Genomic DNA, 26,533 nt, shown 5'->3' on the forward strand with positions numbered 1-26,533 from the left:
AAGGCGAAGGTGATGGGTAGTATTGATCCACGGGAAGGACTAAAAAGGAAACCTTTGTCTGCCTAAGAAATCATCCCAAGTTTGCAGTGAATGTTTTGTATGTGGAGCAACAACAAAACAAAATCCCGATCTGTCAACCTTGGTTCCAAAGTTAAAAAGTCAATGCCAAAGCAAAAGGCACCAGCTGTTCTCCAAGAAACACCTTCCACTGCAAAGAGACCAAGACGTGATGTTTCTGTAAAACCACAAGAACAAGAAAGTGCAGCTCATTCTGTTTGTCTTCAGTACCTCTCGATTAACAAACGGGATTCGGCTTTGATGGCGCTCCACATACAAAATGTTTTCTGCAAACTCGGGATGATTTCTTAGGCAGACAAAGGTTTCCTTTTTGGTCCTTCCTGTGGATCAATCCTGCCCATCGCCTTCACCTTTCACTATTTTTCAATTCTGTTTTTGAAAAGATTGACATTGACAATAGACACATTACACTGGGAAATCAAACATGGCAGTTTGATGTTCACTTTTTCAGAAAATCCTTCCCAGTATGAATTGTGCAATGCCCAGAAGTCCGAAATTCATGATGCACGAATGCATGAATGACTTGGGTATAATTATTACTTTAGCAAAACTTTAAATCTGTTTCTGGACTGACACATACGGCCCTTTGATTGACTTTGACCGGCCCATTCAAGCACATTTGGAATTACAAAACATATTGTATCATTAGACCTCATGCCTGGACTAAAGCTGTATTGCTTTTATTTTAGAGGTACTTTTTTTTAAATGACATTTTTTGTAAAGCAGCCTCACTGTTTCATTGGTTAGTCAGAACATCCATTCTTACAAGCTGTAGACTGAAAATCCTTCAACTCTTTCTGTGTAAGCGCTACTGTGAGTTATGTCGTTTTGGTCTTAAAATATAGTTTTTTTACTCACTCTACATGATCCTGTCTTATTTAGCTATTTTCTCCCTAACTCAAGATATAAACATATATTATCACATTAGCCTTAGCAACAGGTTGATTGACAGGTGGGCATTACCTTTAACAGCCTCGCTCCTTGATTGATTCTTTGGTTTTGAGCTAGGATTTCCAAATATGGCCCCTGATTGGAGATTTGCTGCTAATCCCAATGACCTTAATTTGTTTTCAACAGAAAGCTGTATGTGCCAGTGCACTCACACACTTCTGCACAGAACATACAAAGGAGCAACGCACAAACACACTGGCCCAACTAAGCCTCACCCACATTGGTGCTCAAAAACACACAAACTGTATCCTATCTCCTGGTTTCAAAGGCCCTCATTGACAAGTGGATTCACTGATCAGAGACAGACCATCAAGTTTTCCAACTGCTGTAACCCAACGCAAAGTTATTAAAAAGTTACACTAAAGATAAGCCCAAACATTTTTCAAAACCATAAACATTACAGATTTGTGCCCAATCTTACAGACACAAGGCCTACGGCAACACATTCATGGACAAATTACATCTACTATGCCTGTTTGCTTCCATGTAGGCCTGTGCTGACAGAGAAATATTAGTTTTAAACTGCCAGTTAACCTGCAGCACCAGAGTAGAGAGAGACAACACAAAACTAATACATTTCAAAACAGTAATGAAATCTAACAGTGATTAAATGTTTTATGAATAACAGACTTTTCACATCAGCTCAAGTGCCACGATGTCAGCTAAATGTCACTTCAGGTTCTGTGTAAATGTGTGTAGGTGTGTATGTGCATGTGTGTATAAATGTGAGTAAATGTGTGTGTGTGTTTGTGTAAATGTGTGTATAGGTGTGTGTGTGTATAAATGTGTGTGCATAAATGTGTTTGTAAATGTGTGTAAATGTGTGTGTAAATGTGTGTATAAATGTGTGTGTATAAATGTGTGTATAAATGTGTCTCTAAATGTGTGAGTAAATGTGTGTGTAAATATGTGTAAATGTGTGTATAAATGTGTGTAAATGTGTGTATAAATGTGTGTGTGTAAATGTGTGTATAAATGTGTGTGTGTGTATGTAAATGTGTGTATAAATGTGTGTAAATGTGTGTATAAATGTGTGTGTATAGGTGTGTGTGTAAATGTGTGTATAAATGTGTGTGTGTAAATGTGTGTATAAATGTGTGTGTGTATGTAAATGTGTGTGTATAAATGTGTGTAAATGTGTGTGTATAAATGTGTGTGTGTAAATGTAAATGTGTGTATAAATGTGTGTAAATGTGTGTATAAATGTGTGTGTATAGGTGTGTGTGTAAATGTGTGTATAAATGTGTGTATAAATGTGTGTGTAAATGTGTGTATAAATGTGTGTGTATGTAAATGTGTGTATAAATGTGTGTGTGTAAATCTGTGAGTAAATGTGTGTAGGGGTATGTGTGTGTAAATGTGTGTGTATAAATGTGTATAAATGTGTGTGTATAGGTGTGTGTATAAATGTGTATAAATGTGTGTGTATAGGTGTGTGTGTAAATGTGTGTGTGTAAATGTGTGTAGGGGTGTGTGTGTGTAAATGTGTGTGTATAGGTGTGTGTGTAAATGTGTGTGTGTGTGTGTGTGTGTAAATGTGTGTGTGTAAATGTGTATAAATGTGTGAGTGTAAATGTGTGTGTTTAAATGTGTGTATAAATGTGTGTGTATAAATGTGTATAAATGTGTGTGTGTAAATGTATGTGTGTAAATGTGTGTGTGTAAATGTTTATCCACAACTTTCAAGAGAAGAAAGACGAAAACTTAAAGGAAACACGGAGCACACGATAGTCACACAACAAACTCAAGTCATAAAATGAGAAATGGATTTCATGATGTAGATCTTAACCCAGACAGAGGTTTGTGCAGATGAAATGTGACACATGGAAACTCTGAACATCTGTAACATTCAAACTGCACAAATCTCTGTCTATGCTCATATCTACATCATGAAAGTTTTAGTCATAACCATAACGTTTTGCTGGGGGAGTTTTGCTCAGTAGTTCACATTTCCACACACATTTTGCCACAGAAGACCATTAACCGGAAGTGACATTTCCTTTATCACCTTTCATGACCTTTAATAGACAGTGAACTTATGCACCAGCTGATAGGAAGTGTCATCCAGTCGTTTCTAAAATAAACTCATGAGGTTAACTGTTTAAGCTCTAATCTGCAACCAGGAACCAGATTTGGAAATCCAAGCATGAACCAGTCTGGAGTGAGGCTGTTGAAGGTCACGCTGCAGGTTTGGCAGGGTGTGGCTGCTGGACTTAGGGAGCAAATGGTGAAATATAAGCCCAGGGTCATGTACAGCAGGTTAATATGAACATTTTGAGGTGAGAATGAGGCCTTACAGCAGCACTTACAGACAGAGGAGCCACGCTTTTTACATTTAAAGAGAATTTCAAAAAGGAAGCTCTTCCACCCATGCTCACTTCCTGTTGGACTGTAGCTCTGTCCATTTGTACTGTATATCTGGTTTATGGTTTTGGGGCAGAGCTGAGTCTGAATGTGCTTGTTTAGCGGCATGTACACGTAGAGAGTGATCTGCTGTGGTTGTTTTTGTTGGAGTCTGTGCAGATGAGGTGTGAGCTCACCACAGTGTCCAGGCCCAGCATGAGGAGCATGATGAAGAAGCACACAGCCCACAGCTGAGGCAGAGGCATGAGGGCCACAGCCTGAGGGAAGGCGATGAAGGCCAGACCAACACCTGCACACAAACACATGGGAAGAGTGTGTCAGAGATGGACAGGTGCTGGGACAGGAGCTGGGACAGGTGCTGGGACAGGTGCTGGGACAGGTGCTGGGACAGGAGCTGGGGTGTAGTAGTAGTAGAAGAAGCAATAATAATAATAATAATAATAATAATAATAATAATAATAATAATAATAATAATAATAATAATAATTACTCCACTGTGTTTTTAAAGTCCATACACCTTTAACAGAGTCATGTGGATAATTTCAGTGCTGGAATTGCTCATCTCTGCTGAACTTAATCTAAAAGGAGCTGTATGTTTTGATGAGGTAATAATATACAACGTGGCTTATGTATTAATAGTTTCCTTTTAGCCTGAGATCAGATGAAATTATCCAACTGATTTGAGTGAAGGTTTTAAAAACACAGTGGAGCACTTCCTATATTACCACATGACATCACAAGGTGGAAAAGATTGTTTTCTGTTTGAGAGAAGAACTGAGCCTAAATGTGCAGGGCTTGTGTGTTAAACATGTGTGAAACAAAACACAACGAGCAATATGTCTGTTTATATAATGTTGTCTGGAGAGTCATACCTGAGCTGACCACCATGTCCACAGTCACCCCCTGCTGTTTGGCCATGAAGCCCAAAGTGGAGAAGACAGCGAACCCAGCCAAAAAACTGGTGCCACTGTTGAGGGCACAGAGCCACAGACTGTCCCTGGAAGACACACAAAGAAGCAGGTCAGGACACAAGGACAAACTAGGAAAGCACAAAGAGGCTGTGGTCTGGTATTGCCAAGAATGGATCCTGTCCTGCTGCTGCCTTGTGCATGAGGTGTTTTGCAGTTTTTACAGCAGATTCAGCCTTTCCCTGCTTTGTGGGCATCCAGGTGAAGGCATCCTGTGCTCGAATTCCCACTTTTGTCTGAATGTCTTAAATTCGGGTGACATATACTACAGTCCGTTATTGGAAACAAGAACGTCTGGTATCCCCTGACGAGCACAGTGTGCCTTCAACTTGTGAATCACTGTGTCACTATTTGAAAATAGTCCACTTCCCAGAAGTCCACAGGTGCAATAATACCTTTTGTCTAAAGATCTTTCTATTCCTCCATGAGTGGCACCATCGTCGCTACAGGTACCCTGCACTTGAACTTTACAGACTTACACTTTTGTCTAAATCCTGTACTTGCCCTCTTAGCAGCCTACACCTTTGTCTTCAAACTCAGTCTTTATTTTGTCCGTGTTTTCTTTTGCTGTTACTAAACTGTCTATTGCCAGGATGTTTTCATATTGTACTTTGAACCGTTTTCCAGCCTAGTAAGGGAATCCTGTCGTCCTGTTCTAAAACTTGAAACTCCAGTATGTACAGTTATTAATTATTTCTTGGATTTTGGAGTTTGACTTTACATATCCCAAGTGGTTTTAATCTGCTCTTGTTGTGCAGACAGTAACGATCACTTTCTCTGTATTTTCTTATTTTGTGCATCTGGCTTTAATAGCTGCATTGGAATAACATTACATGTGGCACCACAGTCTATCTGGAAGTAAACTAACTTCTTGTCTGAGAACATACCTGCAAAGAGCTGCAGGCTTTTACATTTACCTGCATTATTGTCTCTTTCTTTCTTTTCACACACTTCTGGTATTGTCATGATGTCCTCAAAAGAATGACTAGAAGGACTCACTGCAAAGTGGTTCTCTTTTCCACATTTCTTGCATTTTCATGTCATGTATTTCTTCCACTGTCCTTCCTTGTATTGTTTTACTGTTTTTCTTTTAACAACTCTGCTGCTCTGCATATGTGCACACATAGTCAAGAATTAAGTTTTCCTCTCTTAACAGTCTTTCTCATTGCAGAGCTGTTTGGACTACAAACAATGTGGTCTCTTATTAACAAAACTTTAATGTTGCAAAAATTGCATGTGTTGACCAAAACTCTCAAATCGTGACATATCTGTCAATGTTCTCGTCCTGGCCTTGATTTAAAAACCAAAACAAAAACAAACCAAAAAAACATTTGTATCTCTCGACCATCTCGTTCAGTTTTGGCTTACAATGTTCATCAATAAGCAGCATCATAGAACTCACAGCCCTTTTCTCACTTGACAGCGTGTCCAAAAGTTCCCTTCTTCTCTCTCTGAGAGAGAGGAAGTTGTTGTTTCCTCAACATCAGAATGATGAGATTCGTGTACAACGAGAACTCTTCCTTCTAGCTTTTCCATGTCTTAGCTAAGTTGGCAGAGTCCAAACCAAACATCAGGGGCGACTTCAGCCCATCCATGGCAAAATCTATGGCTCTCTTTGTCTCAATCTTGACCTCTGGTGTTGAAGACGAGTTACCTCTGTCTTGTTTAGGTGAAAGAGCTGAGTTAGGGCCACAGTGTGTCTCTTTCTCCTCATGTGTCCTCGCATATCACAAGTTTTGACTTAAATCTCCACAGTCCCCCTCCCTCTCCTTGATCCAGCAGCTCCTTAGCTTTTCTTTTTCTCTCCTCTGATGCTTCTTATCAGTGTAATTCAAGTTACGGACAGTAAACAACTTTCTTTATCAATGAAATGTAAGACCTCATTTAGTGCATGGACACCATACATGTTTCTGTCAATAACGATAACATGCACAAGCAAATAAATGTGAATTTAAGGGAGGAGATTGAATTGAATACTGAAATTGATGAATATAGTGAAAAAAATAGTGCTTCTTTTGTTTTTCCATACTGCTCAGCCCTAACGCATATCCATACTTCATAAAGCCCTTTTAGAGACTTACTTGTAGCAGTTGTTTCTCTTTTTGTTGTAGCTGCTCAGTGTAATCAAAGTCCCTGAGGCCACTCCGTAGGAGAACATGACCTGAGAGCAGGCGTCCAGCCACACCTGAGGACACATAACAAAGTGACTGGACATGACCTGTATCTAGACTGCAGCAGCACAAACAGCAGCCCCCTCAGCTTAGCCATGGCCTTCCTTATGTCAAGTCTTAGGTGGTCTCCCTATCTTAATAAAGGCCTCACATCATGCAAAATGTAATTATTTAAAGCAAATTCAACCAACAATGTAATTCTTTATATTTCTACCTGAGATACATAGGTTTGGTTTCATTGGTATGTCTCTGTCACTCTGTATTGTTGTTCTGAATACACTGTCCCCTCAACAGAATACAAGGGCAGTGGTCACCTCCAGGTCGGCCAGGCGGGAGGGCTCGGGGTACAGGTAGAAGACCACTCCATCCCAGGCTCCAGGCAGCGTCAGGCCTCGCACCAGCAGCACAGCCAACATCACATACGGGAACACAGCTGTGACATAGACCACCTGAGAGAGAGAGAGGACCACACTTACTCCCATCAACCACAGCCACACACACATTACACAGACGACACCAACAGATGGATCACTACTGACAATAAACACATAACACTAATACAGATATAGATATTATAGATATTATAGATATTTTGTGGATGACACTTGTGGTCACTGTTCATGAGGGAAATGTAGAGAGGTAATTAAAGTGTTTGAGATCAGCCTGTAGGACGACATAAATATACATGCACATTCATATATTACAGATAGAATATGATGTGCTTTTTCATTTGAGATAAATACATTGTGTACACACCTTCCCAGTGGAGCGCACTCCTTTCCAGACACAGAAGTAGCAGACCACCCAGCAGACGAAGAGAGACAGGAGCACCTGCCACTGCACCTGCCCTATCTCCTGGATGTCCTGGGACAGGGACAGCACCCCCCTCCTGTAGGACGCACACAGCAGGTTTACATGTGGGCCAAGAAAAGAACTTTTATACAGGGTTTACACCAGGAGTCCCAAACCTTTTTCCTTTAGTGAGCTACCTTTACAGAGCAAAAATTCTAGAGAGCTACAGATGTTAGCGGTTGGAAGAAATGGAGCATATATAACAGCCATAATACACCTTAGACGGGGAACAGGTTAGATCTTTATAAAACTTAAACTATTATCCATTTATTAGAGCACAACGTTAGACATCAAAACGATACATTTATAATCATAATTAATTCAGTTTTACTTGGTCAGCACAGTACGTGTCATCAGAAATCATTCGGCGAGCTGCTTGGAAGGAGAAGAGCTACTGGTAACTCCCGAGCTACAGGCTGGAGAGCCCTGGTTTACACCTTCATCACCTGGCTTCTCCGGTATACTGGTTTATACTGGTTTATACTGGTTTATACTGGTTTATACTGGTTTATATTGATTTATACTGGTTTATACTGGTTTATAATGGTTTATAATCGTTTTTAATAGTTTATACTGGTTTATATTTATTTATATTGGTTTATACTGGTTTATACTGGTTTATACTGGTTTATACTGGTTTATATTGATTTATACTGGTTTATACTGGTTTATAATGGTTTATAATCGTTTTTAATAGTTTATACTGGTTTATATTTATTTATATTGGTTTATACTGGTTTATACTGGTTTATATTTAATGGTTTATACTGGTTTATAATGGTTTATACTGGTTTATACTGGTTTATGCCGCCACAGGACCAGCAGACATTCTGGTGCTGTGTCTGCTTAGAGTCTGTTCAGGTTTGACACTGTCTCACTGTGTAGCACATCACTCTTTTCACCGTCTTGATCAACTACCCAGCTGAAATTTTGTATTTACACATCAGTGTATGTGAATGTGGGCCTAGGTGTTGTGTGTACTAGTATACAGATACAGATACAGATACAGATACAGTGTGTACACACTGTATCTGTATCTGTATACTAGTTTCATTGTCCCCTAGCATTTTTAAGTTGATTATTTTCAGTTTGTTCCAACATTTGTTCCAATACATTTCTTTCAATAACGCCTCATGATCTCTGAGTGATGTGCACCTTTCCTGGTCTCCCAAAAACTTAGAATCATTCAGACCAGATATGTCAGACTCAGGCCAGGGAGCCAAATTTGGTCCACAATACAATTATATTTGGCCCACGAGATATCAAATCTGTATTAGAGCTGCCCGCCGGCTACAGATGAGTCATTATTTATAGAGACATTATTTATTTAAAATGTTGTTATTATTTTATGTTATGCTTGTTTTGGATTCAATGTTTAAGCAAAACTATTATTAAACATTTATTTTAATAAGAAAAGGTTTAATATTACATATCTTAAAAGAAGAGAAAACATGCAGATGTTGTTGAAATTTTCCAATAAATATTTTGTTTGGTCCACAACTTAGTCCTAGTTTTCATTTTTGGCCTCTGTGAATTTGAGTTTGATACTCCTGCTCTAGACTCTTTTGAGTCAGCTGTGTCAACTTGACAATCTAAAGTGACTTGAAACCACCTCTGTTGACATTCAGCTACAGGAACCTTGAGCTCTTGCTGACAACCTGACTGGCCGGTTACACTCAGGCTCAGCAGCACAGATTATCCAACAGGCGTCTGCAACAACAGCAGCAAGATCACCTCAGCTCTGAGCAGCCAGAGAAGAAAAGAAGCAAAGAAGTCAAAGAAACACCACCATTTCAACATTCAGCGTCCACTGTTTGTTCTGTGATCATCACATGACTAGATGTTCCCGAATGAAAGTTTGATCCAAGCAGGAACTTCAGGAATGGTTAAAGAAGTGTCCTTCTCCAGGTGTTCTATGAGTATTAAGTGAGCGTGTCATCAGACACTTACTTCTGTCTCCAATGGAATTCTAGCCCTGCTCATTAAAATGGCATTTTGGCAAAATGTACTTATGCAGTGTTTCATTTTAAAGCTGCACAAAACCCATTAGTGTACCTGTAGAGATTTCTAGATGTAGAGGTTTCTATGAACGTAAATATGGTGCAGAATGAGAGAGCATGTAAACTTGATTTGAGAACTTTTGAATAATAATAAAGTACACTCACTTCACTACATACTATTAGGTGAAAGAGTCAGAGTCTCAGAGTGCATAGGAACATATACTACAATATAAGATCTAAACTTTAAAATACAGAAAGGGCCTGGGAACAACTGGGTGATCATAGACACAACAGTCAGCTGACATTTCTGGGCAAAGTGCTAAAAAAGCTATTTATTTATTTATTTTTACAATGTCTCTCTTATTAGAGGAAAACAAAGTTTGTTTGTAAATTTTCTTGTAAATTATGTGTAAAAGGTTTGAGAAAACATGTCTCCCTTGTGCTGTCACTGTATTATTACTGTTCTGCAGCTGTAAAGTAATTGCATAAGATTAAATTTTTTCTGGAAAGATGGTTGGCATTATTAAATATTTTTCTCAGTAACTCCTAACTGTGGATTATGACATAGCACTTTTACAACTTCATGAAGTTCGCTAGTTTTGATGTTGGATGTGTTGAGCCTGTTATCATGTGGCTTGTCGTTAAAGGGTGTGCAGAGACTCACTCCCAGAACTCAGATACAGACGACGTGGAGGCATTAGCCAGGCTCTGGTTGAGTGGGGTGGTCCCGTTCATGGAGGAGAGATCCACGCACCTGTCTGTATGCAGAAGCACACTGTCAGCGCACCTGTCTGCACATACAACCCACTCTGAATGCACCTGACTCCTGTGAACTTTAAACCATGTTAAAATGTTGTTACCTCATCAAAAACAAACCTGGAGTTGTGGTTTGTTTCATTCACAAATATTTGAGTAATCCTGCTTTATTAGTTTGCCTCCAAAGCTCAGAATGCTCTGTTCCACCTTGTGATGTCATGAAGCTCTAGTTTTGAAGTTAAGCCTTTTACCTTTTGTTCTGTAGAGATTGGCATCTCCAGGGCTGAAATGATCCATGATTCTAGTGAAGCGAAGTTTAAAAACAAAGTAGAACACTTTCTGTATTACACATATTACACATGACATCACAAACTGGAGTGTTTTGAGAGAAGAACCTGCCTAAATGTACAGGTTTGTGTGTTAAACATGTGAATGAAACAAAACACAACTGAAATTGTGACCTGTGTTCCAGGGGTTGTTGCAGGACGCCCAGGGCAGCACGATTCTGAAGCTGTAGATGAGGTAGAGGAGCGCCCAGGCCAAGATGATGATGTATGCTCGTGAGAACATCTGGATCATTAAGATGGAGTAGCCTGTGCCTGTGGGGACACGTGTCTTTAAAGCAGACCTATTCCATACAATGGACTTTTCAGAGCTTTTAATATCCATGTTCGAGTTGTTTCCTCTCACCAGTTACACTGTTTGAAAAATTTTGAATTACTGAATAACCAGTGATGGAAATAACGGCATTAAAATAAAATCTGTTACTAACAGCGGCACTTTTTTCAGTAACAAGTAATCTAACTAATTACCTTTTCTATCTTTACACTGTCATTACCGTCATCAACACGCTGTTACTGCGCGTTTTACTGAAGCTGCTCACTGAAGCTGTCATCAGACGTGGCTCACACACACACAGCACAGCGGTGCTTGGCTGTTGGTGTGAGTGCAGCCACAGAACTCTCCACAACTGTGCTTGAGCACGACACAGTCCAAAAGTCCTAGTGTGAGTGCACCATTTAAAAAAAAGAAAAGTAATGCCATAGTTACTTTCCCTGGTAACTAGTTACTTTTATGGTGAAGTAACTCAGTTACTAACTCTACTTTTTGAGACAAGTAACTAGTAACGAATGCTAATGACTTTTTCAACACTTAATAACACCACATTGCTGCATCCACTCACTGTTCTGTACTTGCTTCATTCTCTTTGTTGCGTAGTCATTTTGGTACAAGTGAAAAGACTCCACAGCTCAGTGATGACCTGAGCTGTCCACAGGAGAGGACACGTGTCTCTGCTGTGATCACGTCTACAGCAACCTCACTTCCCACGGGGCACTGTTTTTTTGTTTTGTTTTGTTTTTACGCAGAAGTCAGCAGACTTGTTTTGTTTTTTTTTTTTTTTTTTTTTGTCATTTTAGATGAATATTGTGATTTAAAATGCACAAATTTAAAGATAATGTGTATTAAATTATAACAACAGAGCAGACACAAGCGCCACAGGTCTCCACTCTCTGAATATGTGTAAGCCTTTAAACTATCAGTACATGCTTTTTAAATTGAGAGTCTTTCAAAAGGTTTAAGAGTGATGAAAAATGTGTTTCATAAATTTATAGACAAAACTTTACTAAGAAAAATATACACATTTCCATTTCTTCAGAGCACACACCACGACAGTCTGCCTCTGCCGGAGCTTCCAGACTTATCATGAATAACAAAGGAGAGAAAGAGCACCCCTGGCTTTTCTAAAGGGTTTATTTACTCTTAGGTATTTTCACTAAGGACTAAGAATTAACAATAAGTTTAGGACAAAACCCCACAGTGTGAAAGGAAACACTAACCTAGACGTTTGGACATCTTCAGTTCACTGACAAGGCCTTAATAAAGGATCACTTATTAAAGGATTTTTAGTTAAACATTAGAGTACATGGATCATTGCCAGTCTACATTTCCAATGCATACTTGATGATCACATGAGCACCATGAGGCACTTTCATCATCTCAAAGCTCAAAATGCTCTATCCACCTTGTGATGTCATTAAGTGGTAACTTTCCAATTAACCTAAGTTATTTTTACCTTTTGTTCAGTAGAGACTGGAAGTCCTGAGGGCTGAAATCATCTCAGTAATTCTACTGAAGGTGTGTGGAGTTTAAAAACCCAGTTGCCTCAGAGTTTGAACTCACAGATATCACGAGAATCTTCCTGTGCCAGTATAATATGTGCACTTTCATGTGTTCAATAATATGTAGAAAGTGCTGCACATTGTCAGATGGAATTCTGGAATGTTTTGGAATTTTGTGTACATGTTCTGCACATTTGTTATTTTGCACTCACCCTGGAAGAGCGGGCAGAGGCGGAGCCAGCATGTTACTGCCCCTTGCTGACAGTACTGACCAATCACAGTCTCCAGCATAAAGAGGGGCACCCCACAGAGCACCGCGAAGAAACAGTAAGGCACCAGGAACACCCCTGAAACACACGCACTGTGAGAAAAAACACACACAATAAAACAGATTCAAATAGTCAAATATATATTCAATCTTAAAGCAGACCTCTATTACAAAATGGACTTTTCAGAACTTTTAAGCATATTCTAGGTGTTTCCCGTCACCACCAAAGTCAAGTCAGTCAAGACGCCATTTTGCTGATCAAACCCCATTTTCACCTCCACCAGTACACAGCCACTGTGACGCTGGCACTTCTCCAGTTGTATTTTTTAGTCAAAGATACACACAAGATTCAGCAGCAGCACAGTCATTTTGGTACAAATGAAAAAAATAAATAATAATAATCAGCTTCTTCCTAGTGTGATGTGCAGCTCTCCACCAGACACCAGCAGAAGTCTGTGGACTTCTTTCTTTTATTAAATCATTTTAGATCAATGTTACAACTTAAAATGGCCAAATTATAACATAATGATCCACATGTGTCATAGATTATAACTGTAGCACACAAACAAGCACAACATGTGTTCTTCAGAGTTACACTATGTAACTTTTCTGATCTAACTTTTGTACCTGGAATATGGCTGGAGACCATGACAAGTTACAGGTCTGATCTGTGGAGAGGTGAGCATGCTTTCGCTTTATGTTTTTTTCAAGATCTTTAGCAATAAAAACTCTTATAGTTGAAAAAAAAAAAAAAGTTTATGCCATACATTAAAAAAATGTCTGCCAGTGGTTTACAGTTGTGTAGGCGGATCTAAAGACCAGGAAGAACCAGACGAGCAGAGAGCGACTCTAGTTTGCTCTTGTATTTCAGGTTGGAGAGGTATATGCATTTCCTTGAACGTTATGTCATTTCAAATTCACAGTAACCTGTGACCTTGGGCCGCAGCTTTTTCATTGTAAGTGAGTAACTCTCAGTTACATTTCATCAAATATACTTTTACTCCTGCTGGACTTTTACTCCTGCTTCAGGATGGGAAAGATTTTGTGCATTAGACAATCACTGTCACCTCATTATCACTGTAACTGCACTATGTGTCACTATCAGAGGCTGCTCCTCTGTTCTTGTAGCACAGCTTAGAGAAACCGAATACTAGAGGTAATGGTTAGTTAAGTAATGTAGTAATATAAAACATTCATTAATCACAGGGAGGGGAGCAGGTTAATAGTGGTGTTGTAAGTAGTAGTATGAGTATGTTAGTCATTTCAGAAGTACTTTTGGCTGACCTCCTCCATTCTTGTAGCACAGATAGGGGAACCTCCAGACGTTGCCAAGGCCCACCATGTTTCCGGCCGATGCCAGGATGTACTCCCGTTTATGGCTCCACTTTTCTCTCTCACTCTCCGTGCTGATGTGCCCCAAGATGCCCTCTGACCCTCCTCTGTCCTCACTCTTGTCCTCTTGTGTCTCCATGGATGTCCCCTCTCCTTTCCCTATCTTTGTGGCTGTCCTCTCTCGCCTTTCTCCTCCGTCCTCATCTGTCCTCTCTCGTCCTCTCTGCTGCGTTCTTGTCCACACTTAAACAACTTCAACAAAATTCTGCCTGGGGTTCTCAGATTTAAGTCCGCCCACTCTTCCCCAGGCTGTAATCGTCACCTGTAGGTGTCAGTAACTTGAACTTCAACCTAACGACCACTGTTGGGCAAGTTACTTTGAAACTGTAATGCATTATTTATTACCTATTACTGTCATTTCAAAGTAATTCGTTACATTACAATATTACTGCATTTAAAATGTAAGGCATTACATTACTATTGCATTACTTTAAGTTACTCTCACCAAAATAACTTTTGCGCTGTATATGGACTGAACCAGGACTAAACCAGGTCTAAACCAGGACTAAACCAGAGCTGAACCAGGACTAAACCAGAAGTGAACTAGGATTATAACAGGACTCACTGTAGGGACGGGCTCGAAGGTGACCTCAGGAGAAAGGAGCGGCTCTGCTCCGCACCTCACGGAGGTAAGAGCGGCTGTCACCCGATCGCTCTTTATGGACCCTGCTGCTCGGGCTCGCGGCCCTGATTTCAGCAACTATTTGCAGGTACCCGAGCCGGTGCAAGAGTCTGTTACAGCGCGTCACTTCTACCTTCCTTCAGCGTGTCCAGAAGTCCAACTTTTTGTGTGATGGTTAGCATCTTCCTCTGCCTTTTGGGTGCGAGCGCAGGAGCCTTTGTCGGTGCAGAACGTTTCGTCGACGTTGTGGGTTTCGTCGGGGAGAAAACTTGCAACCGTACAGCACTTCAGAATCACACTGCTAGAGATTAAACATGTATTTAAATTTGGCAGCTGAACACATTCTGTACTGTACTGTACAGGAGACAGGAGTCCCTTGGCCAAGTCAGGACGCAGCGGGAGGAACGCAATACGCATTCATACAACGTAAAAAAATAAAAATAAAATAAAAGGGCGTGCAAAATTGCACAAAAAAAATAAAAAATAAAATCTGCGAAACAGCGAGACCGCGAAAAGTAAACTGCGATAGAGGGAGGGACGAGTGTAAACCAGGTCTAAACCAGGTCTAAACCAGAAGTGACCCAGGTCTAAACCAGGTCTAAACCAGAACTGACCCAGGTCTAAACCAGGTCTAAACCAGAAGTGACCCAGGTCTAAACCAGGTCTAAACAGCGTGGAGTTCTTTGTCAGTCCTTTCGCCCGCGGTCACCTGACGGTCTACGAGGGCGCATCTCCGGCGTTTCACCGCTGCTGATATCGAGGTGATTTTAGCGAATTTGTATGAAGAAAAACCCACCACTTCAATCCAGGTTAAAAAAACATTGTAACGCGCGTTACTCACATTTGTACCGAGTAAAATATTACTATTTTTTCCCCTGTAATGCCTTACATTACTGCGTTACTCCCAACACTGCTAACGACTATAATAATTACTACTACAACTGCTACTACTGGTGCTCTTGCTACTTCTACTTCTAATACTGCTACTGTTGTTATTACTATTACTTACTATTACTACTTCTACTTCTACAACAGATACTACTGCTGGAGTACAGTAGAGGGCCATGCATGAAGAGCTGTGTGTCCTTGGCGCACCTTGTTTATCAGTAGAATGTGGAGGCATAAATCCTGTCAAATGTCAAACTATGTCACTGTGAGGAAACAATAAAACAACTGTCAAACCATGAATCAGAAAGTAGCCTACTACGGGCTTTTAAAGGGCCCGTATTGTTTGATAAGCAAATCCTGCACATTTAGGCTGAGTTCTTTTTTCAAACTAAAAACACTCCTCCACCTGTGATGTCATGAAGTGCTAATAAAGGAAGTTCTGCATTGTGTTTTTAAACTCCACACACCTTCACTAGAATCATCTGGATAATCTCAGCCCTGGAATTGGCAATCTCTACTGAACTAATGACAAAATGTAGCTGCTAATGTGAAAACTACCACTCATGACATCACAAGGTGGAACAGGGCATTTTGAGCTTTGGAGATCTTGACAGACTAATAATGCGGGACAACTCCAGGTCTGTTTTTGATGGGGTAAGCCCATTCTACACACAAGAGTTCATCATCTGTAATATAACTTAAAGGTGAAGTTAACCTTCAACTCATAAAATGAAATGTCATAAAATGTTACATTTAATGCTTCTGTCCTGTATTGTCCAGTGTAAATGGAGACCTGTGAGCTCAAAGCAGTATGAGCAGTAGTAGTAGTAGTAGTAGTAGTAGTAGTAGTAGTAGTAGTAGTAGTAGTAGTTGGACAGTATTAGCAGCAGTGTCTGGTTTTACATGTTTGGTTTACGATCAAGGACAGAGTTCACAGATTAGTCTCTCAAGAACCAGTCTCTTCATGTCTTCATGTAACTTTAAAATATTATTATTATTATTTATTTATATTTATTTATTTTTTTTGGAGCCTCATAAATCAACTGAGTTAAAATATTATATAATGATACTAGATAATTAATAATAGCCATTTTTCAGATCTGGTACCAATAAGCAGAGGGGGTAGATAACAAGGGTGCCCCCCATCACCTTACTTATTCATCATAGCTGTGGAATTATTGGCCGTCAAAGTGAGAACCAATGAAATAAGAGAAGGTTTAAAAATAGCGAATGTGAAATCAAAGATCTGTGTGTATGAAGATGACACCAGCTTCCTCTTCAGTGCCAAGCACTCCAGCCTGTGTGTGTTATTAAAACCTTTGGAAACCTTGTTCACAGGTTTAAAACTAAATGATGATAAATGTAAGGTCCTAAGGACTGGGAGAATAAAAGGAACTCCATTCAACATACAAAGTGATGCAGCACTGAAATGAACTGATGGCCCAGTTAATATTCTGGGGATTGAAATTACATAAAGAATGTGGAAGACTTGGAAGTTAACTATAATAAAAAAAATTAAAAAAAACTTGAGAAGATTGAAAAAATATTACAACCATGGAAATATACATCATTAACCTTATACGGAAGAGTAACACTGATAAACTCATTAATAGTGCCCATTTTTGTTTATCTCTTTATGTCCCTCCCCAGACCATCTCAGAGCTTTTCTAGAACTTATGAATGAACAGTATTTGAGTTTATCTGGAATAACAAACCAGAAAAGATACAAAGACAAAGATTATATAATGACTACAAAGTAAGGCATTTTAAAGGATTAAACGTTAAGCTCTTTGTTTAACATGAAAAGCAGCAATGGTTCAGAAAGTGCATGAAAATCCAAAGTCCAGTTGGTTTACAAGTATGTTATTAAAACAAAACCATGTCATTTTTTGTAAGGAACTGTTTTTGTATTTGCAAATAGGAAAAAAAAAAAAAACAAACTCTAGCCTTATTTGAGTGTCTCATAAAGGACGGTTCAGTGTTCTTAAAAGAAGCTCTAGAGTATTGGTTCTGCTTCCAATTCAACCCTCCAACATGATGACATTTTTAGAGCAAATTCTATGGCTAAATTCAAATATATTAACTGATGGCAAAGCCTGACTTTGGGAAAAAGCATTAGAGAATAGACTTGTCTTTATAAATGACCCTGTTGGGGAAGATGGTAGTTTACTTGAATATGATCAGGTCATTGGCCTTTATGGAAACATCTGCTCTCTTCACACATTTAATCAATGGAAGCACAGAATTAACAGTGAAAAAACAAAGTTATTTGTCTGTCAGCCTTTTGCAAAGAACCATATATGGTTAACCCTCATCAGTACACGTGCCAAAACCTACGAATCTGTACACCTGGGGTCCACACGGACCCCAACATCATATTATATATTTTACCATAAGTGTGCAGGTAACAGTTGTCTCCACACGGGGCCTTCACAAATGGAATATTTACACTCCACTGCATGCTTATAGGCACTCATCACACAGAATACTGGTAGTAGAATTTATTGTGTTGTATTGTATTGTGTAAGTCTTTCTTAACTTAAATGAAACACTATGCAACTCTGGTATCTGTCAGAGAAATATCAAAAACAAATAATAACCAGATGTTAGACACCTGCTTCGGCTGGGGTCCACGTGGACCCCAAATTATTTTTTTGTATACACACCACATAAATAATGGTGAAGAAATGAGCTCTCAGGCATGTGATAGCAACAAGTTGGGTGACAACTACCTAAATGGACCAAGAAAAAGACACAACGCAATCAGAAATATGGCGACGTTTTTACACCTGGGGTCCAGGGGAACTGATTAGGGTTAAAAGGAGCTAGGATAAATAAAAGTTTATCATTTTTTTTTTTTTATAATTAATATTTAAATAATAAATCACTGAGAAATATTCCATATAGAACTTATAAAAAAATGGAAAGAAGACCTTTTTGACCCTCAACCCATTCCATGGAAAAAAGGTTGATTTATTTATTTATTTATTTAGATATTTTCAAATTAAACTAATTTACTTTTTTTTTTTTTTTTTTTTTTTTAACCTACAAAGAAGATGCTCAAAATTTGGGGTGGTTGAGGAATCTGAATTGTGTCATGGTTTTGTCATGTTGTTGGTGCCTTCTGGGGTGAAATACAACAAATATTTTGTAATATTATTGATGATTTTGAGCTACGCCCCCTGTCAGGATTATTGGGTTTTGTGGGAGAAAAACAAAGTACAAAGTATATTTTAAACTTGATTATTCTTTTGGGGAAGAAATGTATTTTTAATGTGAAAAATGCTGAATCTAAAAATATTGTTGTTTTTTGTCAGTTTGTAGCATTGTTGTATTTTGGAGGAGTAATGTGTGATTATATATATATATATATATATATATATATATATATATATATATATATATATATATATATATATATATATATATATATATATATAAAGGAAAAAAATAAATTCAGGTCTGTTTGTCTGTTTGACCCACCAGGAGAGCAGGAAGGGGAAAAAATAAATTCCGGGTCTTAAAAAAAAGTCCAGGTCTATTTGACCCACCAGGAGAGCGGGAGGGTTAAAGAGAAAAAAGTTAAAGTATTTTGTATCTGTTTTCAGGTCTAATAAAACTTTGACGTTCAGTAGAAACAATTACAATTGCATAACCCCTCAGGCTTTTCAGCAGGTCTCAAAGAATAAAAAAAAATACATAGACTTTTTAGTTACTTCAGAAATGTAGAGTAGAAAGTACAAATGCATGCTCTCAAATATCGTGAAGTAAAAAGTATCCACTTTAAAATGTAAAAGTATACATTTTGGGTATCTGTACCTTACCTAAGTACAGTACTTTAGTCCTTTAACTTGAGACCCGAGAGATGCCCCGCACTCAGGAGAACAACTTTATTATCTTTATTATCTTTATCTTTAGGTGGTGGACGAGGATATCAGGATCCTGATTCAGGATCAGTGGGCCTATGCTACAGATCTTGCAGCTATTACATTTATTTGAGTTTGAATATCTTTTGGTGGCATCTGGTGGTAGAAATGCAAATAGATATATTATTTTCAGCCAAAATTCTAATAAAAAAAAATACAAGTGGAATAACTGAAATAATTTAAATAGTCAGAATAAATAAAGGGCTATTCAAACATGACATATAACAGTAAACATTGCTTATGCTGCTGACTGCTAAAGTTCTTAACAGCTTGTTGAGGTCAGGTTTAGGTTGCGGCACTTGGCACATGTCTTAATATCGGACAGAAAGTCTTCATTTTCAGCCACACAGTAGTATTTCACTGGCAAGGACCACGCCACAACAATGGAATACGATCAAGATATTTATTGACGATGGACAGATGTGTGATGGCGGGGAGGGGAGTCAGGATGGGGGCTTTGTCTCAGGTGGTCAGCCCAGACAATTCAGGGGATAGAAAATGCATCAGGGTAACTGAAGGTGTGGTTGAGCTGAGCTGTGGTTCACTGGAGAGGAGCAGGGGGAGGTTGAGGCGTGGTCCTGCTCCTGAATCTCGAAGAGAACAGAACAGAAGACAATTAAATAGAACACTTTTTTGTTGTCCACCATGAATGCACTTAAAAATAGTTGTGTGTAGAACAGTGCATTACTTACATTTTGGTGTTTAAGGAAGTGTTTCAGGTTTCTCATAAGGGCCTTGTGTTCACTGTGTTGTGTAGCATTACAGTGTTGGTAAAGGATGTCATGTGCCACACGCACAGGGCACAACCTGCGTGAACAGTGCTGCTCAGCAGAAGTGTGGGAAGGAGGCTGAAAAGTGTCCACACTTAGGTACAGGCATCAACCAGTTTTGGAATAAAGGCTGAATTGAGGTGCAGGGCCACTCTGACACTCTGAGTTTATCAGTGCTGAATCACAAGACGAACGCACCGATAAAGCATGAATATCACTGACACGTTTCGCAGTGGCTACAGCCACCAGCCTTTCATTTCTGTCCCTGGATAGAAGATACATGGATATAAGCCTCCCCTGCCACTCCTCCTCTCCATCTCACTGGAAGAAAAACACACAAATACTGTACTGTACTTCAATACTTCATACTATAGATATGAAAAACTTACCTGTTCTGTACTCCAACAATTCAATACTTTAAATAATTTATATGAAACTTACCAATATTGTATATTCTTTGTTGTCCTCCTCTATTTCTGCAGGATCACATTTGCTGGAAGCTCAAAAGAAAAGAAATACCGTAAGTATTATTTGTCTGTAAAGTAATGTCGTAATAATGAATCAATACTCACCATTTTTTCCAATATATTTATGTCATATATTCCTGTATTAAAATCCCAAACAACAGGAAAAATGTGTGTTGTCATTCAAAGCTATAGGAAAGTCTACGCTCACTAAGTTTAATACTTTAAAGTTAGTGAGTGTAGACTTTCCTAAACATCTGAATACAGTTAAACATAAATGTTTGTACATTTGGTTGTTATGTCGAGTTTGATAAAGTGCTCCTTGGTCTGAACAAGTTGGAGAACCACTGCTTTGGTTTAAAGCCACCCTGTGATGTCATGAAGTGATAGTTTTCAAGTTAACCGCTGCCTTTTCCCTTTAGTTCAGTAGAGAATCCACAGCTGAAATCATTCAAATGATTCTAGTGAAGGTGTATAGATGTTTAAAAGCACTGCCTGCGTTACCACAGCGATTGTAAGAGGAGCTGTGCAAGTGGCCAGACAAGGAGCCTTTTCAACTAAAACGTCCTGGAAGAGAAATAAATGAGATCATTTTACCCTGCTCCCTGTTGGTCACTAGAGGGCAGCAAATATCAGAAACACAAGAGAATAATAAGAAACACAACTTTGACTTTGACTGCAACAGACTCCTACAGCTTTTTTGTGATCACATTTATAATCAAGTATTGATCTCATTTGCAGTTATGCAGGTTACATTTTATTTCCCTTTTAAAACCCACACCTCCCACATTTTTCCTTGAATGTTTGATTCCCATTTGATTGGCGTGTACAATATAAGACAAAAGAAAACACTTAATAAGGTAAGATAAATAAAAATAAACAATAATGCTAAATATACCACTCCTAGGTATTGATAGGAGGTCATAGTAATAAAAACAACTAAAGCCAAAAGTCTTCTTCAGAATCCCTGTAATTCAAACTGATCATTCAAATTCATGTTTCATTCATATTTTAATATCTGCTGTGTTTTTGTGCACAAAAAGACGTTTATTTCAACAGAAAAAGCTTCTTCAGTTCCACTGATGTGATCAATCAGGAAAACCTAATCCCATTTTGATATCAAACATGTAGTATTAGTAGAAGTATCACAGGCTTCTTATTGACCCAAACATTCCACACAGCCCTCCGATAATACTTGTACTGGTGGGAACTACTCTGTTACATTTACTAAAGTAACTGTTAAGAGAAATTGTACTTTTCAGAGTACTTTTCTAGCTGCATACTTTCACTCCTACTTGAGTCTCATATTTTGATTGCAGTAACATTACTTTTACTTGAGTAAAGTTGTGCTTCCTCTTCCCACTGTGAAGAAGTTTAAAGTGACAAAAGTTTTATGTGACAATATGAAATAATTGGAACATTTGTGTTTCTTGCAGCTCAGATCTGATTGAGTTTCTCACTTTGTGCTCGTACTTTCAAAATGCCAGGTTTAGTGCATTATTTCATGTTTTCGTCCTTTAAATAACAAGCATTTAAAATTATAAATCAATTGTTACTTTACTTGAAAAACTGCCATTGTATCATTAGGCAAGACACTTCACCCCCTAGTATGAAAGTGTGTGTGAGTGTTGGTGGTGGTCGGAGGGGCAGATGGAGCACCTCCGCTGTGGCTGCAGTAGTAGTTTACCACCACTGAGTGTGGAGTGAAAGAATGATCCTCTGTGTGTGTCTGAGTGTCCAAAAAAAGTGCTGTATAAAACTGATGCATTATTATTATTACATACTTTACTAACTTGATCAATTACTTTACTTATTTTACTTGATTAAATACTTGAATCATTTCTTGAAGTACTTCTACTTGAGTAATATTATTCTGAAGTAACGTTACGCTTACTTTACCCTGTGCACCTCTGGCCTGTACACTATTAATACAATGTCGTTTGAATATGATTTGTATTCTTTATTTCTTGTAAGAAGAGATCCACTGAATGTACGTGAGTCTACCAGTAGAGGGCGAGCTCATCCCAGTGCACGAGCACATTCTCTTCAGATGAACAGGACCAGCTCAGTGTCACTGTACTTGTGAAAAAGTGGAGGGTCCAGCTTTAGTCTTAATAAAGAACAAACAAAGACCAGGTTAGATCTGTGGAGAGATGTTCTTCAAGGTGTTATTAATTAAAGGCGAGCGCTACACAACATTAACTTTTTGGAGCTGTCTGCCATAACTGAAGAGTTTTTTAGTTTTTTAGTTTAGAACTGTCACCTGTTATTGTTTTTTCAGTTTAATTTGTGGTGTTACTGTTACCTGCCTTGGGACTACAGATAAAAATGAGCATTTTTGCTCTAATCTGGAATATTTACACTGCAGTGTTGGAGATGTTCATTAATTTGCACTGTCCCTATTAAATAAATAAATAAAATAAATCAATTTAGCTGTCATCCATGCATGTTTGAGTAATCTAGTGATCTCTCCCTCCTTATAGTTAGCGTCTGTCCAATGCTCCGCCCACACGCTCACACACGCCCACACTCCCACACGACAATTCACCATAAACTATACAAAAACATGATACAAAACAATATGCACGTACAAACCTGATATGATGTGCAGTAGTAATATTAAGGCAAGGCAAGGCAAGTTTATTTGTACAGCACAATTCGTACACAAAGTAATTCAAAGTGCTTTACAGAATAAGAAATACATTAAAATCATAATAAAAACAAATCAAAACATAAATAATCATGAAGATTAAAATTAAAAAAGAGAGACATAAATTGGAGAGAAGAGTGCGGAATGAAAACCTTTCAGTTATTTGCAGTTAAACAGAAATGTTTTGAGTCTGGATTTAAACAGCGTCACAGAAGAGTCTGTCTCACATGTTCAGACTGTTCCAGGTTTTAGCTGCATGAACCTGAAACTCTGACTCCCCTTGTTTAGTCGTGACTCTGGGCACCAGCAGGAGGCCGGTCCCTGAGCTCCTCAGAGTGTGAGATGGTTCATATGACACTAACATGTCACTAACATGTATATTAACAGGACACACATTGATTGTGTTGTGATAGCGCTCTGATGGGGGAGTCATTTAGGGCAGGGAGCAAAGGGAGGGGGACTCAGAGCATTTTCAGTGAAGCTTCAGTTAAGCAATAAAGTTAAAATGGTGATCTGAACATGTGATGTGTGAGCAGGTAACAACATATGTGCAATACCTCTAATACATGCATATGTGCAATTCCTTTAATACATGCATATGTGCAATACCTCTAATACACACACATGTGCAATACCTCTAATACATGCATATGTGCAATACCTCAAATACTCATATATGTTTTATACCTCTAATACATGCACATGTGCAATACCTCTAATACACGCATATGTGCAATTCCTCTAATACATGCATATGTGCAATACCTCTAATACTGCATATGTGCAATTCCTCTAATACATGCATATGTGCAATACCTCAAATACTCATATATGTTTTATACCTCTAATACATGCACATGCGTAATACCTCTAATACTTGCATATATGTAATACCTCTAATACTCGCACATGTGCAATACCTCTAATACTCACATATGTGTAATCCCAGTGGATCTTGGGAGGTCGTTAGTGGAGTTAGTGTGAGAGTTAGTGGGAGTTAGTGAGAGTTAGTTGGAGTTAGTGGGAGTTAGTTGGAGTTAGTGGGAGATAGTGAGAGTTAGTGGGAGTTAGTTTCAGTTTGTGGGAGTTAGTGAGAGTTAGTGGGAGTTAGTGGGAGTTAGTGAGTTAGTAGTGAGAGTAGTGAGAGTTAGTTAGTTGGAGTTGGAGTTGAGAGTTAGTGGGAGTTAGTGGGAGATAGTGAGAGTTAGTGGGAGTTAGTTGGAGTTTGTGGGAGTTAGTGAGAGTTAGTGGGAGTAGTAGAGAGAGTTGTGGGAGTTAGTGGGAGATAGTGAGAGTTAGTGAGAGTTAGTTGGAGTTAGTTGGAGAGTTGAGAGTTAGTGGAGTTAGTTGAGAGTTAGTGGAGAGTAGTGGAGTAGTGGAGAGAGTGAGAGTTTAGAGTAGTGAGAGTTAGTGAGAGTTAGGAGTTAGTTGGAGTTAGTTGAGAGTTAGTGGGAGTTAGTTGGAGTTAGTTAGTGAGAGTTAGTGAGAGTTAGTGGGAGTTAGAGAGAGTTAGTTGGAGTTAGTGGGAGTTAGTGGGAGTAAGTAGGAGTTTGTGGGACTTAGCTGGGCTTAGTGGGACTAAGTGAGACTCAGTGGGAGTTCGTGGTCCTGTGTTGTAAAAATAGCTGCTGGTTGAAGGTGCACAGCCTGAGGAAACCAAACACAGGCTCAGGTGAGAGCAGGGCCCCCACACATACCTGCTAAAGACTGTCACACAGCACGGGTCAAAGGTCAGAGGGGAGAGCAGGCATACCTGACGTGTGACCCACACCGGCCTTCAGCAGGTGACCCGGACAACCCACACTTGGGCTTGACCTTGCTCCAGAGGAATTATGGGATGTGTCCAAGAGCGTCCATTAGAAGTTATTTATGAATGACTAATGCCAGAGGCAGGTGTCCTCAGTTACATTTACTTCAACTTTTTTTTAAAAAATTGTACTCTACTTTTCTAGCCACATACTTTTACTCAAATTAATTGAAATAACAGTACAATTACTTGAGTAAAAGTTGTGCTAAAAGCTTTGTGTGTGTGTGTGTGTGTATCAGATAGAGAGATGTGCAGTTTATTTTATTAAGACTTCTTAGATCAAAATATCTGTTCACAATGAACCAAAAGTAACTGAATATTGATCTGCTTGATGTGTTAGTGTTCTTAAATGTTTTACTTGATTAAAAACATATTATTATTTGCCAAAAATTATGCAATAACAAGTTTTATAAGTTTCAGATTGTTTTGAAAACTCCTTTTGAGTCTTCAGAGAACCATTACACAATCAATGTGCAGCCCGCTAGTGAAACTACTGCACATCACATCAGATTTGTCAAGTTGCTCTTTACAGTTTTGTATCATTGAAGTTTTGTATATTTATGTAGAACTGTCGTGTGGGAGCATGGGGGACGAAGGAGCTTTGAACAGAGTCTTACATCTAACCATAAGGAGGGTTTGAATAGGGTCCGGGGGAGATCACTAGATTACTCAGACATGCAAGGAAAAAAAAACCTCTTTAGGCAGGTTTTTGATGAGGGGAAAAGGTTAGAACATGAGAGAAAGCTCCAAATATATATATATATATATATATATATATATATATATATATATATATATATATAAAAAAAAAAAAAAAGTGTTTCTACCTTATATATATATATATACCAGAGGCCTGGCCTATATATATATATATATATATATATATATATATATATATATAGCATAATACCCCATCTTCAACAGGACAAACAAAACTCACATGGTGCCTTCTTAACTCATGACTCATTAACACAATGAATAACATGATGAATCCGTTTGTTTATCAGACAAAATCACAGGCTTCTCACTCTCAGACACTTCCTGTTTGCTTCAGTCCACAGCCAGTGCTCCAGTGGGAGGGCACGCAACACCTGTTACACCTCTGACTTCCACTCGCTCTGTGATCTCTGCTCCAATAAAACACTTCACACACCCTCAGTGGATCAGGTATGAAAATAGTTTTACCTTCTGTAGGTTTGATTTCTCTGGGTATGAGCTAAGAATGTAGCACATCTCTTGATATCAGCAATTTCAAAACATTTGAGATGTCAAAAAATAAAATATATGGTACTATTTTAAGTATAAGTACATACGGAGCGTGTTGTGGTGTTAGCAGTAAGCCTGAAAGCTTCATACTGAACACAGCTGCTCAGTATGAGCCAAACATTGTTGTTTAAAGATGATTTCTCACTTATGTACCTTATCTGCCATCATCCCTTTAACTTAATAAAAGTTCATAAATAAAAGTCCTATAATCACAAGTTCA

The 26,533-nt window shown here is 38.7% G+C and overlaps 1 protein-coding gene across 1 annotated transcript in view; it reads right to left on the reverse strand.

Annotated features, from left to right (window-relative positions):
* The window catches only part of LOC110167742 (sodium- and chloride-dependent GABA transporter 2-like), a 19,261-nt gene extending 5,197 nt beyond the window's left edge, over window positions 1-14,064 (reverse strand). The window contains exons 1-10 of the mRNA XM_055152693.1: window positions 14,046-14,064; window positions 13,813-13,962; window positions 12,473-12,607; window positions 10,602-10,739; window positions 10,049-10,142; window positions 7,289-7,421; window positions 6,847-6,981; window positions 6,443-6,546; window positions 4,266-4,390; window positions 3,570-3,682 (exon numbers count right to left, since the gene is read on the reverse strand). Coding sequence (XP_055008668.1) covers window positions 3,570-3,682; window positions 4,266-4,390; window positions 6,443-6,546; window positions 6,847-6,981; window positions 7,289-7,421; window positions 10,049-10,142; window positions 10,602-10,739; window positions 12,473-12,607; window positions 13,813-13,962; window positions 14,046-14,064 — 1,146 coding nt within the window. The remainder of the gene's footprint in view (window positions 1-3,569; window positions 3,683-4,265; window positions 4,391-6,442; window positions 6,547-6,846; window positions 6,982-7,288; window positions 7,422-10,048; window positions 10,143-10,601; window positions 10,740-12,472; window positions 12,608-13,812; window positions 13,963-14,045) is intronic.
* Window positions 14,065-26,533: the final 12,469 nt, after the last annotated feature.

The sequence above is a fragment of the Boleophthalmus pectinirostris genome, unplaced genomic scaffold, assembly GCF_026225935.1.
Source record: "Boleophthalmus pectinirostris isolate CB_2022bp ecotype Guang Dong unplaced genomic scaffold, ASM2622593v1 HiC_scaffold_17, whole genome shotgun sequence".
Lineage (NCBI taxonomy): Eukaryota > Metazoa > Chordata > Actinopteri > Gobiiformes > Gobiidae > Boleophthalmus > Boleophthalmus pectinirostris.